Source organism: Misgurnus anguillicaudatus, chromosome 14 (assembly GCF_027580225.2).
Source record: "Misgurnus anguillicaudatus chromosome 14, ASM2758022v2, whole genome shotgun sequence".
Taxonomy (NCBI): domain Eukaryota; kingdom Metazoa; phylum Chordata; class Actinopteri; order Cypriniformes; family Cobitidae; genus Misgurnus; species Misgurnus anguillicaudatus.
The window spans coordinates 31,212,332-31,228,909 of record NC_073350.2 but is presented as its reverse complement, the minus strand read 5'-3'; the positions used below and the strand labels follow the sequence as shown (position 1 = coordinate 31,228,909).

The window sequence follows — 16,578 nt, the reverse complement described above, 5'->3', positions numbered from 1 at the left end:
AAGGCTTTCCTCTGGGCGCAGGCGCGCGCGCTCCGCTCAGGATGCTGTATCGTAGGTGATGATGGCGGAAGAGGAGCTACGTTGAATTTTCTCTCCCGAGTTTGTATTTTTTGTTAAACGCCCCTATCAGACGCTCGTCAACAGATCTCGTCTTTCGCCTCCGTCTCACTCCGAGAGACTATGGGGAATGAAGCCAGCCTTGAAGGAGAAGGCCAGCCGGGGCAACCGGGCGGCGCTGTGCCCGCGGCTGGAGCCCCGGCTTCCATTTCAGCACCGGCGGGCGGTGGACAGCTCCACAAGCCGAGCAATGGAGCGCCTATTGGGGGAACAGGAACCGGACACGGACCGGGAATGAACAGGTATCCGATGCCGGAATCATTTCAACAGTATGGGGATCCCGTATAATTTTCAATTCTATGGGAGTAATACACATCGTGTAGTTTAATTTACACATTGTAGATCAGATAGTGTGTCTTTGTTGTTAAATGCAGCCACTTTTGGTCATATCATGTAGTGAAACTTCTTAGAAATCCTCCATATGTGATTGAGGTCAGGAATCAACTCGTGCTTGACTCACGTTGTTATTTGATCTCATACTTGATGCATAGATCTATTTACATATAAATCCGAGTGGGCTATGTTTGGGTTATGCATCGTAGTATGTTTCCATTCATTGGAAATCATTCACATTAGATAACTGCCCATGCGCCGTCCCGGACACAGCCTGGTGTGTTAGTTTATGTGTTAAAGCCTTTATAAGGTGTTGATGATGTGCAAAACAATAATACTAGATGCATACTAAACAGTTATAGATATGTGTGAAATGATATATTGTATGTGTGGGCGTCGATATTGTAGGTTATGAAAGCAAGGCACGTGCTAATATCCTGTGTGAGACGTATTACGTGAACCTCCTCTATTTTATACAACCTTACGACATTATTTAACATCATTATAGATGGGTGCGGTATTGCAGAAACACTTCAATCTTTGATTTTCAAGCCACGCCTAATATTGCTGGTGTTAACAACATGTTTTTATCTATACACTGTAAAAACACTTTAAGCCTTCATTAGAGAGTGCAGTCGTGATAAAATGCTACTGAATTAATAATTGATCAAATTTTGACTATTGGATCCATGTGACTAATCTGTTACACGTGCACGAGTACATATCTGCTTCTGTTCTGCTGCATTCTGTGCAAATAATGCAGCTTCGTGCAAACCAAATTTATGCTATAGCCTAATGTATGATGGATGCATATTGTCTAGTTAGTCACTATCTTTCTTACCGTGGGTCAGCATTAGTTAGTTTGAGTCATAGTTTCCTGCTGACAATGTTAAGTTGATTATCTTCAACCAATTTGCACCAAAATATTTTATCAACAACATATAAGATGCATTGAAATAAAATTGTCACTGTGGCCGTGCCCTTTCAAAAAGTACACCTTTGCACCCAAAGAGTGCATATTAGTACCTCAAATGCACATATTGGTATCAAATGTATACATATATGTACCTAAATTAGGTCTTTTTCAAAAGGATACTGACCCAGTGACAATTTTTAAATGATTGAATGGTCAGTTACCTTTTATTTTTGGCATTTAGTAGTATTTCTTCCTGTTAGAACAAATCTGCTCCTTATTTTTGTGTCTGCATAGTTTAAACCACTGTTACAGACTACATACTATATCCCCTTTCCTTGTCTCAGAAATATAACTTACTGTTCATTTTACGGCATCTATAGTGCACACACACTGTGTGGCCAACCTGAAACATCGATTTACGCTGAAATGATGCAAATGAAATAGGTTTGTAACAGAAGGGTGATCATGCTCTCTGTTTGTTTTTGGTCAGACCTGTGCAAGTAAGATTACATCCTTGATGTCAGTGTTTCATTATATAGGATGCTTTTATGTAGAAATCAGTAAATCTGAAAGACTGTAGCTGGGTTTCACTATATTCACACGGCGAGGTGTTACTGCCGCACGTAGCGTCTGTCTGTGTCTGACTGGCATCATTAAAACTCCTGAAATGGGTGTGTAGTTGCTGTCGTACTTCTGTGCGAGTGTGTGTTTGTGTAAGTTTGAGAGAGGGACAATCGAAAATTTTACAGCTTGAGCAAGGGAAACATTTGTTATTCTCATGGGCGGCCCTGAGACTTCATTTTTTACACCCGTCTCAAGTTTTTTATTTATGTGCTGATACAATGCATAGATTTTTCTGTACAATGTCATCTTATCATGCACGTGCATGTAAACTGTGTAAGACGACCGACCGCATCTGCCTGTTTACTGACTGAGTGATGCTGTCTTATGTGCAATATGTAGCCACTTTATCATTCACTGGTAAAGTGCGTGTGATGCTTACGAATTTGACAAGACCTTGTGCTGGTCCCTCATGGATTCCTTTGACTTAGACATGTTTTGAAATGAGTTTGAGAAGTTTTCCTGAACTAAATCCTTGAAACTATTTCACCGTCTTGCAGAGTTCTTTGTAAAGCAGTATTCAGATTTTATTCAATTTATTTTATTTCTATAAAGCTTTTTACAGTTTTGCATCGTTGCAAAGCACACTGTCAAAAATTCTTTGCTGCCTTACATTTTTTTGTTTAGACAACTCAGATTTACAACCAAATAGTTGAAATATGTCAACTTCATTTTATAAGTAGCAACTCATCTTTTGTCAAGATAAGTCAGTCCCTCCAGAAAAATGTGATTATTCGATCGCATGATTCAATGCATAATCAGCCAAAGTCTACATATTTATACGGGGGCCGCATTTTTAAAATGCCGCACTTTCGCAGCATAAATTGCAGATTTCTGCTCGCAAAATATGCGGGGCTTGCGTGATTGCATAATCCCCGCATTTTCGTAGCGAAAAGTCACATATATCTTAGCACAGTGGTTCTCAAACTGGGGTCCGGGGCGCCCAGGGGGTCCGCGAGATGGTGCCAGGGGGCCCCAGTTTTACGACATTTTATAAAATACATCATGATTATCATGAATTCTGTGAAATTTAACCTAAAAAAAATAAGGCAGCACTACATTGTATAATTTAATGTTTTGTTTAATTTAAATCTGAAGTTTTAGAACTGTTTTTTGTCGTAAATTTTCTCGCGGGGGGCCGCGAAGGAATGCACCATACACAAAGGGGGCCGCACGCTGAAAAAGTTTGAGAACCACTGTCTTAGCAGAATGTAAAAAAAGTTGCATTTACTTCACACATGCGCAGTCATGTTCCCTGCTGTCATGGGAATGTTAGGAAGTGACGTAATTACTAGGGATGGGCATGATTAATCGACGATCGATAATTGATTGTTAAGAATTTAGTCGATGACGTTAATTTGTTATTGATTAATCGAATACTTTTTTTATCTAATGCAGGTTGCGTTGCCTAGCGTAGCGTGTGTCTTGAAGCAATTAAATGAATTTCACTGTGTGGCAGCAATTCAACATTTTACCACCAGGGTGCAATATACACCATACTCCGTTATCTCTGTGATCTTCCGTTTTGATTAAAAAAAAAATCATGAAGAGGTCATGATTTTTTGGAACAAATGAGGTCTCTTTTTAAGAATGCGGCTCGCAGCTGCAGGTTCCGCTGCTTTAGAGCACCGCATATTCAAGCGCATATATGTTCCATTTGTCTAACTAAATGTAGTTTAACTGTTTGCCACAAGTTGATCTTGTAATAAAGGTCTCATGGAGGAAAACGCGCTGTATTTTTTAATTCAACATTTTTGAATTATAAAAGTTAAAGGGATACTTCACCGATTTAGCATTCAGCTTTGTATCTGTAGAAACCCGGCAGTATTACTGAATGACCATGTTTCCCTCCCTCATTTCCCCCTGAGAGGAGAGATATCTGCATTTTGGTTCTGCAAAAAAGTCCTCCGATGATGTAATATGACGATTTTTGCATCATCGGAGGACTTTTTTGCAGAACCAAAATGCAGATATCTCTCCTCTCAGGGGGAAATGATGGAGGGAAACATGGTCATTCAGTAATACTGCCGGGTTTCTACAGATACAAAGCTGAATGCTAAATCGGTGAAGTATCCCTTTAAATAATTATTTTTTATTATAAAAATATTAATGATTAATCGATAGTCGATCGTTAATTCTCCCGACAATCGACTAAAAAAATTTAATCGAATGCCCATCCCTAGTAATTACATGACGTGAACATCAATGAAAAGCTGCAAAAGCTGCACACTGTATTTGCAAGTTCACGCAGCTTTTGCAAGTTCACGCAATATTGGCAAGTTCCAGCAATTTCATCGCATAAAATTGCATAAATATCCTGTATATTCCATCGCATTTTTTAAGAAAACGTGCCACAAGATCAAGGATTTTTGCAGGCATCAATCACAAAAAAACCTTTGCCTTTTTCTGGAAGGACTGATAAATAATAATAAGTTGAAATGACTTGGAATTGATTAAACAAAAAAATGCAGCAAATAATTTTTCATAGTGCAGCTATACAGCAAATTCATAGTTGTAAAGAGAGATACGAAAATAAAGAAATAAATGAAATTAAATATTAATATATATATGATATTGTGACAATACTTTATTTAGTTTTTTATTCGGTTTTGGGTGGCATGGGACCGGCAAGGACGCCAAACCAGGACTCTAACTCAGATCGGCAAAAGCGAGTCTGTGCCTGAAAACTGCCCACTACACAGCGAAAAATGGTCAGAAAAAATGGTCCCTACATTGTAAAAAAATCTTTACAAAACAGTAAAATTACGGCTGCTGGGGTGCTTAAAAAATACCGTAAAGTAACGGGCACAATAAATTACAGAAATTTTCTGTGACACAAAAATATATATTTTTTCTGTAATTTTACATTAAAGCTGTCACTGGGGCAGTGTAAATTTAAATAGTTAAAAATGTAGGATTTGGTACCAATATGTACATTTGAGGTACTAATATGAACTCTTTAGGTGTAAAGGGTACCTCCCCTCCCCAGTGACATTTAGGGACCACAGTGACAGTCCTTGTTGTCTTATAAGCTGGTCAAGCTTTAAAAAATGAAGTCTGTTGTTTCTTGGCTATTGTTTAGGCATTGTTTCTAACAACTGAGAAGGTGCATATGGGCAGTTTCCCAGACAGGGTTTAAATAAATCCAAGACTAGGCCTAAGTTATATTATGACATTTAAGTCTTTTTACAAACATACCTACAAAAAAAAAAACATTACAGGTGTGCATCTTAAGACAAAAAAACACCACTGATATATGTTGGAATATGTCAGGGCAGGGTGTTTTTAAAAGTAGGCAGCTCAAACATGCATTTGATGGCACTTTTCCAATGCATAGTACCCCCACGGGTCAGGTTGGGTCAGCTCACTTCACTTTGACTTGGTTAGCTTTTCCATCTAGTTTCCCATACATTAATTTATTTGTCAGTCTGCCACAAAATCAAAATTGACCACCATAAAAATAAATGTTTGCACATCGCGCATTGCACACCTGTGGATGTTTTTTTTACCGCTAAAAGGGAGTATGGGGGCTTACAAAAAAGCACAGATGACAACAGGTTTGCTCAAGACAGCGCAAGCACAAAGGTAAAGCTAATCTTGCGTTTAGCATAACGCTCGTCACGATTCTTTCAGACCAATCAGTGATCTTCTGTGTTTTCACGTCACGTTTTAGTATCAGCTCAGCTCGCTTGGAACCCCAACCGAGGTGGTACAAACAAAAGTATTGGGTACTACGTACTGTACCCAGTTGAGAAGCCCCCAAAAGTAAGCGGACCCGACCCAAACCATGGGGTACTATGGAATGGAAAAGGCCCATTAATCTGGGACAAGGATAAGCCCTGTCCGGGAAACCGCCCCATATGGCTAAATGCACACTCTAAAAATGCTGGGTTATTTTTAATCTTGTGTTGGTTCAAAAAGGGACAAACCTTACCTGTTGGGTTCATTTACCCGGAAAATGTTTATATTTGACCCAAAAATGAGTTAAAGGAACCCAGCATTTTGGGTAGAAACAACCCAGCATAGGTTAAATTAAATTACAACCCAATTGGTTGGGTTTGTCCTTTTTTGTCCCAACGCTGTGTTGAAAACAACCCAGCAATTTTAGAGTACATGTGGATATTTGAACACCACATGCTTAATATGTGTTTGCATGAAATCGTTCATTTCAGGACCATAAGCAATATTATGAAGCGCCCCTTTCCTTTGTTGCCATTACAGCTTCCAGTCTTCCTGGAAAGCTTTCCACTAGATGTTGGTACTTGGCTGCAGAGATTCGCTTTCATTCAGACGCAAGAGCATTAGTAAGGTCAGGTGGTGAGTGATGGATGTAGCTAAAAGTCACTGGTCCAATTCATTGAGGTTTACCGTTCTGTCAAGTTCTTCCATTACTGACATAAAAAATCTTTAGGGTTCTCAGTTTGCAATGCTGATGCAGAAAAGGTTCGGCCCAGTTAATGCACCTTTTAGTAAACAAATGTCGCTTTAACAGCAAGGCCAGGTAATACGAAGAGAGACATTTTGTCTTGTAGTCTATGTGGACATGTTAGAAAATTTTGTCCGCTTGAATGAAGCCCAAAATGCTTTGTGTGTTTTCCAAGGCAGCGTGTAGGAGTTGATGAAGAGAAATACAAGAGAAGACTGAGGAGAATGCCAGCGCTTTATTTCCCAGCAGAACGTTGCTGTCTTACCCACGATATCACACCCTGATAAAAGGGCTCGAATTGTAATGACACAGAAATCTAATAAATGGTCCTTGTGAGCCCGAGGCGATCTTTCAGACCTCTCCTTATGCTTCTGTTCGGTATCTTTAAACTGTTCCCTTTATTAAGCCTCGGAAGAAAACTGATGTAATATAGTGATGCACCTCTGACCCACATCTTCAAAGGCCAAATTTGAAAAGGTTCATCATGTGCTACTTTATGTTGGGGTGTTCCTCTTGTCCTTAGACTGTACCAGCATGGGTAGCTTAATGACACAGCTCAGGAGTGACATCAACAAGTGAGAACCCTAAAACGTTTTTGGATCTTCATAGCACAACAGTTTAATAGTAATGGTGGAGTATTGTGATAAATAGTGTAGTGTACTATATGGGTTTACAGCACTCCACATCACATGGGGGTGTAGTACTGCATGAGTACAGTAAGACTGTAGTAATGTTATGCAGTGGTGTAGTAATACAGTCGTTATGTACATTAGAGACGACATAAATGGAGCTTGTCTCAGTCTTCATCTGTTCCTGTACTTTTCATGTGGAGACTCCCACTGGTTTGGTTCTCTCTGTGAGTCATCAATGGTGTTAGCTCAGATTTTGTGCAGTAGGGAGAGAAGTGAAGGCTAGTGCTCAGCACTACAGATCAGTATTAATCTGATCTAACAGACATGGCTGTCTGAAGGTGCTGTTAGGGCCTTTATAGACCGCAGAGAGAAAGAGAGAGAGAGAGAGAAAGCAGGGCTTCACAGTTAATGTGCAGCCCTGCTCTTAAACCGCATACATATGCGACTGTACCCGGTTTAGGGTTTATGGTTAGAGTAGGATTAACATCAGACATTTTTTTTTTGTCTGCCTATACAATGGATGAATTCAAATCAGCATTTCAAGAGGAAGCTGATCATGTAGCCCACACAGACACACACACATGGTTACTTGGCTATCTGTTTGTTTGTCTATCTGTGTGTCTGTCCATTTATCTGTAGTATCTATCTGTCTTTCTCTCTATCTATCTGTCATTCTATGCGGCCATTTAGTCATAAATCTAAAGTGTCTTTGTATATCTGACCATCTGTCCATTTTTCCATCCATCAGAAAAGTTGTTAGGTAAGGTGGTAGGGTTGGGCGTGTGGGGATGGCAATCACCTGCTAACTTACTTTAAATTTGCAAGAACAGTTGACGGACCGTTTCGGCCGTGTTGTGCGCGTGTATGCTCGCCGTGTGCGTCCGCGCTATTTTCCAAAATGTTTTATCAACTGGCTATTACTTATCCTCCAGACATTGACGGACCATGTCTTTCTCTCATTTGGCCATGTGGCGCGCATGCCCGCTCGCGGTGTGAAGCGCGTCCGCGCTATTCTCCGAGATGCACTTGACGGCCTATTGTGCAGTGAATTATTATTTTTTTGGACGACCTAGTTAAGGCGGTAGGGTTTCCCAGCTTAGGCGGGCCGCCCCAACTGCAAAGTGCTGCGGGAAACCCAGCATCCATCATCCATCAATCTGCAGTATCTGTCTATCTGTCTGTCTTGTTTTTCCATCCACTCGTCTGTCCACAGTATCTATCTGTCCATCTACCCATTCATCCATTCACCTACAGCATCTATGTGTGTGTCTGTCTTTCTATCTGTCTGTCCATCCACCTATCCATACATTCACCTACAGTATCTCTCTGTCTGTATCTTTCATCTATCCACATACAGTATTTATCTGTCTATCTATACGTCTGTTTACCCATTCAACCATTGTCCACCCTCAGTATCTGTCTGTCTGTCTGTCTGTCTGTCCGCCCATCTATTTGTCTGTGTGTCTGTCTGTTCACCCATACATCATCTATTTACAGTATCTGTCTGTCTGTCCATCCATCCATCTACAGTATCTTTCTGTTTGTCCATCCATCTACAGTATCTGTCTTTCCATCCATCCATCCATCCCTCCATCAATCCTTTTATCTACAGTATCTATTTGTCTGTCTGTCTGTCTGTTCACCCATCATCTATCTACAGTATATATCTGTCTCTCTCTCTCTCTCTCTCTCTCTCTCTCTCTCCATCAGTCCATCTACTGTATCTATCTTTCTGTCTGTTTGTCTATCTCTATCTCTATCTGTCCATCCATCCATTCATCTATCCTTCCATCCATGCATCCATCCATCTATCCATCCATCCATCTACAGTATCAATCTGTCTGTCTGTCTGTCTGTCTGTCTCTCTATCTATCTATCTATCTGTCCATCCATCCGCCTACAGTATCTGTCTGTCGGTCCGTCCGTCTGTCCACCCACATTATCTGTCTGTCTGTCTATCTCTCTATTTACTGGTCCATTTACCCTGGATCTATTCATCCATTTACAGTATCTACCTGCCTGTCTATCTCTCTCTCTCTCTATCTATTTGTCCATCTATCCATCTGTCCATCCATCTACAGTATCTATCTGTCTGTCTGTCTGTCTGTCTATCTTTCTATATATCTGTCCACCCATCCATCAATCCATCCATCTACAGTATCTATCTGTCTGTCTGTCTGTCTGTCTATCTCTCCATCCATCCATCCATCCATCAATCCATCCATCCATCCATCCTTCTACAGTATCTATCTGTCTGTCTGTCTGCCTGTCTGTCTGTCTATCTATCTCTCTATCTATCTGTCCATCCATCCGTCCATGCATCCATCCACCTACAGCATCAGTCTGTCTGTCTATCTGTCCGTCCGTCTACAGTATCTGTCTGTCCATCCATTCATCCATCTACAGTATATATCTGTCTCTCTCTCTTTGTCTCTCTCTCTCTCCATCCGTCCATCTACAGTATCTATCTGTCTGTCCGTCTGTCTGCCTGTCTGTCTGTCTGTCTATCTATCTATCTCTCTATCTATCTGTCCATCCATCCATCCATCCATCCATCCACCTATAGCATCAGTCTGTCTGTCTATCTATCTGTCTGTCTGTCTGTCTATATATCTGTCCATTTACCCTGGATCTATCCATCCATTTACAGTATCTACCTGCCTGTCTATCTCTCTCTCTCTGTATCTATTTGTCCATCTATCCATCTGTCCATCCATATACAGTATCTATCTGTCTGTCTGTCTGTCTGTCTGTCTATCTTTCTATATATCTGTCCACCCATCCATCAATCAATCCATCTACAGTATCTATCTGTCTGTCTGTCTGTCTGTCTATCTCTCCATCCATCCATCCATCCATCAATCCATCCATCCATCCATCCATCCATCCATCCATCCATCCATCCATCCATCCATCCATCCATCCATCCATCCATCCATCCATCCTTCTACAGTATCTATCTGTCTGTCTGTCTGCCTGTCTGTCTATCTATCTCTCTATCTATCTGTCCATCCATCCGTCCATGCATCCATCCACCTACAGCATCAGTCTGTCTGTCTATCTGTCCGTCCGTCTACAGTATCTTTCAGTCCATCCATTCATCCATCTACAGTATATATCTGTCTCTCTCTCTCTCTCTCTCTCTCTCTCCATCCGTCCATCTACAGTATCTATCTGTCTGTCTGTCTGTCTGCCTGCCTGCCTGTCTGACTGTCTGTCTATCTATCTATCTATCTATCTATCTATCTATCTATCTATCTATCTATCTATCTATCTATCTATCTATCTATCTATCTATCTATCTATCTATCTATCTATCTATCTATCTTTCTATATATCTATCTATCTGTCCATCAATCCATCCATCCACCTATAGCATCAGTCTGTCTGTCTATCTATCTGTCTGTCTGTCTATACAGTATATCTGTCCATTTACCCTGGATCTATCCATCCATTTACAGTATCTACCTGTCTGTCTATCTCTCTATCTATTTGTCCATCCATCCGTCCATGCATCCATCAATCCATTCATCCATCCATCTGTCTAGAAATCCGTAGACAGCGATTACCTGCTTTAAGATGGTCGAGCACACAATGTTAATCAGTGCTCCATTATGGTTTTTGTTTTTTTCTCACTCAGGAATAATTACTTGAGCACTTGATAATTATAAGTACTACATGATTTAGTTAATGAGACAATCAATCACTGCAAACACAATGACTTTTTGATTAGAAGAAGGTTATGATGTATCAAATCACTTTGTTTCGTGGCAACAATAATGACCCTTTTTATTGTGGTCACTAACATTTAAAGTTGACATTTTTATACCGATCAGTAATAGATGTGTCACAGGTATGTAAGTAAACATGTTAACAGTATAGGCTACATCCCACTTTGCATGCAGTACTGTCTGCCCTGTGTAGTATGCAAGATTAGGATTAGTGTTTCCCAATTGTATAATCTAAAATAGAAGTCCAAATATCTGGTATACTTTCCTAAAGGAACTAACCATAACTCAGTGTGCTACTATAGAGGAGTTGTTAATTTCATGATGTTGCTATTTCATATGTATAACAATGTCAAGTCATTTTTATTACATGCCAACGTTTAAGCGCAACACTACTAGACAAGCGTGTCTGTGGTATCAAAACACAATCATGTGACATGGTAGTACTGTATATCTGGAATACACGCTTGCACGCTTGCGTACAAATGGTTAATGCATATGCAACTGGAATGCAGCCATATTCGGATTATTTCATTGATTATGATTTGTTACTTGCTATTGGTCGTCTGTGTCCAGTTGTGCTTGTGTTGCATGTTCTCATTTACATTTTATACACCCCTCCTGGCAGGATAAGTTGTCGATATGTTTAGTTCATTTTCCTGAATGAAAAATTGTAAATATGAATTTCTGTCAAAGTTTTGTCCACTTTTAGGAATACATCAGCATACAGATGTCCTCAGAGCCAACAGGCCATTACTAGCAAGATTTCTTTGTAATATATTCAGAATCTGTTGACAACCGATGATCCTATCCTTGCATCACTTTTGAACAAGCTATAAAATCAGATTGATCAGCTAATGAAAGTTGTATTTTTTTTAGCTTACTTTAGTCTCACTGTGGAACACTATAAGTAATGATACAATATAAGCATGAACAATCCAAGTAATATAAGCTTTGTTTTAGCATTGAGCGTGCATCGCCTTGGGCCGATCTGTTTACTTATTCATTCTGTATTTAAAAAGTTGAAGCTGTGAGAGAAATGTGAAGTTTTCGTTCTCTCCAAACTCTCTATATCCTTTGGTATTTAAGCAAAGCTGAATTCAACAAATATTGATTACAAATATCTATAAATGTGGTGGGTGCAAAGCCTTTTTGTTGTAATAAAGTTTTGTATAGAGATAATGAAATGTTCAAAGCTGAAAACTATCGACTGTGATAAAAAGTAGTTGAATTGTTGGTTAGTTTATCTCTGCTGGCTTGAAGAAATATCCTGCGGGTTTTGTGTATGCTGCCTTCACTGTGAAACTAACACCACAATGATTAGGGATGCACCAATACAAAATTTTCGATACCAATAGTTTCAATTTTTTTGATGTGAAAAAGTTTTGAAGTGCAAAACTGATACTGATTATAGGCCAATATATTGATGCATCCCTAACAATGATTCTTATAATACAATTGTTTGATCTTGCATTGTTTGTTTGGGCTAAACTTTGGGGTTATGGTGTTCCTGACACCTTAAAAACCAGATTTTAAGGTTAGTGCTAATGTTAGGGGTTAGACTTTGGACTGCGTTAGGGGCTTGTACCCTTTTCGGTAACACTTTACTTAAAGGGGTGTTCATGACTGACATGACACATTCATAATCATGACATGACACGTGTCATGAACATGAAGGAGATTTTATGCATGTTTATGACAACTGTCATTAAGTGTCATTTTATGTAATTTTTAATGCACAGATGACATTGTTTGAGATGTCTTTGTTATGAAACTTGACATTAACCAATACATTATAACTTATCATGACAACTTGACATTACCAAGACAACATAACTGACCACTTTTTTACCAGTGATACAAATTTAATTTGTCATTTAAATGTCATTTAGTGTTAATACTCTGTCATATAGTTTTATAACAGCGTCATGAATATTTTTCTTGACCTCAACTACAGTGATACAAATATAATTTGTCATTTAAATGTCATTAAGTGTTAATACTCTGTCATATAGTTTTATAACAGCGTCATAAATATTTCTCTTGACCTCAACTCCAGTGGTATAAATATAATTTGTCATTAAAATGTCATTAAGTGTTAATACTCTATCATATAGTTTTATAACAGCGTCATGAATATTTTACTTGACCTCAACTCCAGTGGTATAATATATAATTTGTCATTAAAATGTCATTAAGTGTTAATACTCTATCATATAGTTTTATAACAGCGTCATGAATATTTTTCTTGACCTCAACTCCAGTGGTATAAATATAATTTGTCATTAAAATGTCATTAAGTTTTATTACTCTGTCAAATAGTTTTATAACAACATCATAAATATTCTTCAGTTCATAATGTTTTTTTAAGTTTCCTATATGTATTTAACAAATAAAATCAGTCATTCAATAATAATAATAATAATAATAATAATAATAATAATAATAATAAAAATAAAAATGATTCATTCAATTAACTCATTTTTTAAGGTAAGTGGTTGCAATCAATTTATTTAAGCTACATTTAATCAAACGTTTTTTATTTTGTTTTTTTTACTAAATTTTTTAAAAATGTAGCTTAAATAAATTGATTGCAACCACTTACATTAAAAAAATCGAGTAAATTGAATGAATAATTTTTTTCAGTGTAGTTTCTTAAGTTTGAAAATTATTCTGCTATGTCATGTTTATGACAGATTTATGACAAGTTATGATGTCTTGGTAATGTCAAGTTGTCATAACAAAGACGTCTCAAACAATGTCATCTCTGCATTAAAAATGACATAATTGAACAAATGACTTTTAACAACAGTTATCATAAACGTGCATAAAATCTCCTTCTGGTTCTGGTTAGGGCTGGAGATTTTTTGACAGTATCTCTGTTTTAGGACGTCCACACAATCTAATTATCAAATATACTGTATTATATTTATGTATGTTATATATAATTATATGTGACCCTGGTCATAAGGGTCAATTTTTTAAGGTCAAAATTTATTGTCCTCTGAATAAATTATGCTTTCCAATGTTGTATGCTTTATTAGGATAGGACAATATTTGGCCAAGATACAAGTATTTGAAAATCTGGAATCTGAGGGTGCAAAAAAATCTAAATATTGAGAAAATCACCTTTAAAATTGCCCACATAAAGTCCTTAGCAACACATATTACTAATAATAATGTATTACTAATGTTACTAATGTATTGTTGGCAACCCGTGCTACTTATGACTGGTTTGTGATCCAGGGTCACATATAGACAGTTCATTACATAACTCATTATTTTTAATTAACAATTTAGTCCTTTCCTGCTATTTTTCCTAGCAAGATATTTTGGCAAACATATCTGAATTTGTGAGCTATGAGCGAGCAACCTCTAAGAAATAAATTTTTCCCCTGAGCATTCAATTTACAGTATTTATAATGGCCATGTTTTGCCATTAAACAACCTCTTAATAGTGTTAAGTTTTAGGAGCAAGCATTTAAGATCAATAAATATAACAAACACCTCAAAGGCACAGTAAATCTATCGTTTAAGAGAGATATATGGTGAGCTCATCCTTTTTGTAATTTTGGCTGGCTTTACCCACACTTCATTTACACATAATCCCTTTATAAACTCTAGTGATATGGACATTATCAGATGTCATCAAATCAGTCAGTAGTATTTATTGTTCTGCATAATAGCATCGATGAAACGTGTGGCAAAATTTATCCCAGTGTCCTCACGCCTCAATAGTACTTGTGTAATTACTGATAGAGAGGCAATGAAGCATTAACCATGCCTACTGAGTCATACGGGTGAAGCTCACATTTAAACCATACCGCATTTTTACCCTGCTTTACTCCTGTATTCTGATGTATAGATAGCACTTAAGAAATTTAATAGAGCACCTGTCTATTTGTCTCAAAGATCATCCAGCATAATAAAATGTTTTAATGTGAGCTATTTCCTTTTCAGAGAACTCACACTGCAAAAAAATTCTTAGTATTTTTGTCTTGTTTTCAGTAAAAAATATAAAAAAAAATTCTTAAATTAAGATGCTTTTTCTTGATGAGCAAAACAAACCAAGAAAATAAGTCTAGTTTTTGGATTAAAAATATAAAATTTAAGTGATTTTGCGCATAAAACAAGCAAAAAAATCTGCCAATGGGGTAAGAAAAAAAAAATCTTGAACATTTTTCTTAAACACAAAATTCAAGAAAAATTAGCTTACCCCATTGAAAGATTTTTTGCTTGTTTTATGCACAAAATCACTTAAATTTTATATTTTTGGTCTAAAAACTAGACTTATTTTCTTCGATCGTTTTTCCCATCAAGAAAAAGCATCTTGATTTAAGAATTTTTTGATATTTTTAAAATTAGCTTAACCCATTGGCAGATTTTTTTTGCTTGTTTTATGCACAAAATCACTTAAATTTGATATTTTTGGTCTTAAAACTAGACTTATTTTCTTGGGTCGTTTTGCCCATCAAGAAAAAGCATGTTGATTTAAGAATTTTTAGATATTTTTACTGAAAACAAGACAAAAATACTAAATAAGAAAGTCATTTTTTGCAGTGCAGGAGATTTTTAAACAGGAGTGATGAATGTCAAATTCATGTTTTTATATTTTAAATGTGCAGTTTAATGGATTTAGATGAATTCAGGACTAGGCCTTAGTTATATTAGGACATTTAAGTCATTTTTACAAACATACATTACAAAAAAACAGTACTGGTATCCATCTTAAGACAAAACAATGGCACTGATGTATGTTACACTGCAAAAAAAATGACCTTCTACCTAGTTTGTCTTGTTTTCAGTAAAAATTTATAAAAATTCTTAAATCAAGATGTCTTTTCTTGATAAGCAAATGACCTAAGAAAATAAGTCTAGTTTTTAGACAAAACCTATAAAATTTAAGTGAATTTTTGCTTAAAACAAGCAAAAAAAAAAAAAGGAATAAGAATTTTTTTCTTAAATTTACTTAATACAAGAAAAATTCAACAAAAATGTATTATTCACTGCAACAAAATGACTTTCTTACTTAGTATTTTTGTTTTGTTCAGTAAAAATATCTAAAAATTCTTAAATTAAGATGTATTTTCTTGATAAGTAAATGACCTAAGAAAATAAGTCTAGTTTTAAGACCACAAATATCAAATTTAAGTGATTTTGTGCATAAAACAAGCAAAAAAAAAAAAAAAAAAGAAATCTGCCAATGGGGTAAGCAAAATTCTCTTGAATTTAGTGTTTAAGAAAAATGTTCAAGATTTTTTTTGCTTGTTTTATGCGCAAAATCACTTAAATTTGATATTTTTGGTCTAAAAACTAGACTTATTTTTGTGGGTCGTTTTGCTCATCAAGAAAAAGCATCTTAATTTAAGAATTTTTAGATATTTTTACTAGGACCGGGACTTTAACGCGTTAATTAAGATTAATTAATTACACAAAAAATAACGCGTTAAACATTTTAACGCATTTTAATCGCACTTATTAATAGAGTCATTCGTAAATGCTGCAGACCCTGTTTAGTTCGAGAACTCCGGGGTTGTGATGCAGTGTAAATAAAAGTAGACGGAACCTAAACGAACAGCTGATTTTAACGTGACAACGCATCAATTTCAAAGTAAAAATGATTTATTCTGGTAAATGGAGGTTTGCAACGGAGGTTTTGCCCAATAAACATCTACCAACAAACTACAGATTATTTTAACATGTATCCTAATGTCTGTTATATGTTAATGTTTGAGTATTGTTGGGTTTAAATATTGTTGTAATGTTGTTTTGTTTTAATTTAATTAGTTTATTACGAGTTTAATT

At 36.8% G+C, this 16,578-nt stretch overlaps 1 protein-coding gene across 2 annotated transcripts in view; it reads left to right on the top strand.

Annotated features, from left to right (window-relative positions):
* bsnb (bassoon (presynaptic cytomatrix protein) b) overlaps positions 1-16,578 on the top strand; it is a 120,218-nt gene continuing 103,640 nt past the window's right edge. For both annotated transcript variants that reach the window (XM_073876308.1, XM_055183597.2), the window contains exon 1: positions 1-359. In XM_073876308.1, coding sequence (XP_073732409.1) covers positions 181-359 — 179 coding nt within the window. In that variant the 5' untranslated portion in view covers positions 1-180. The remainder of the gene's footprint in view (positions 360-16,578) is intronic.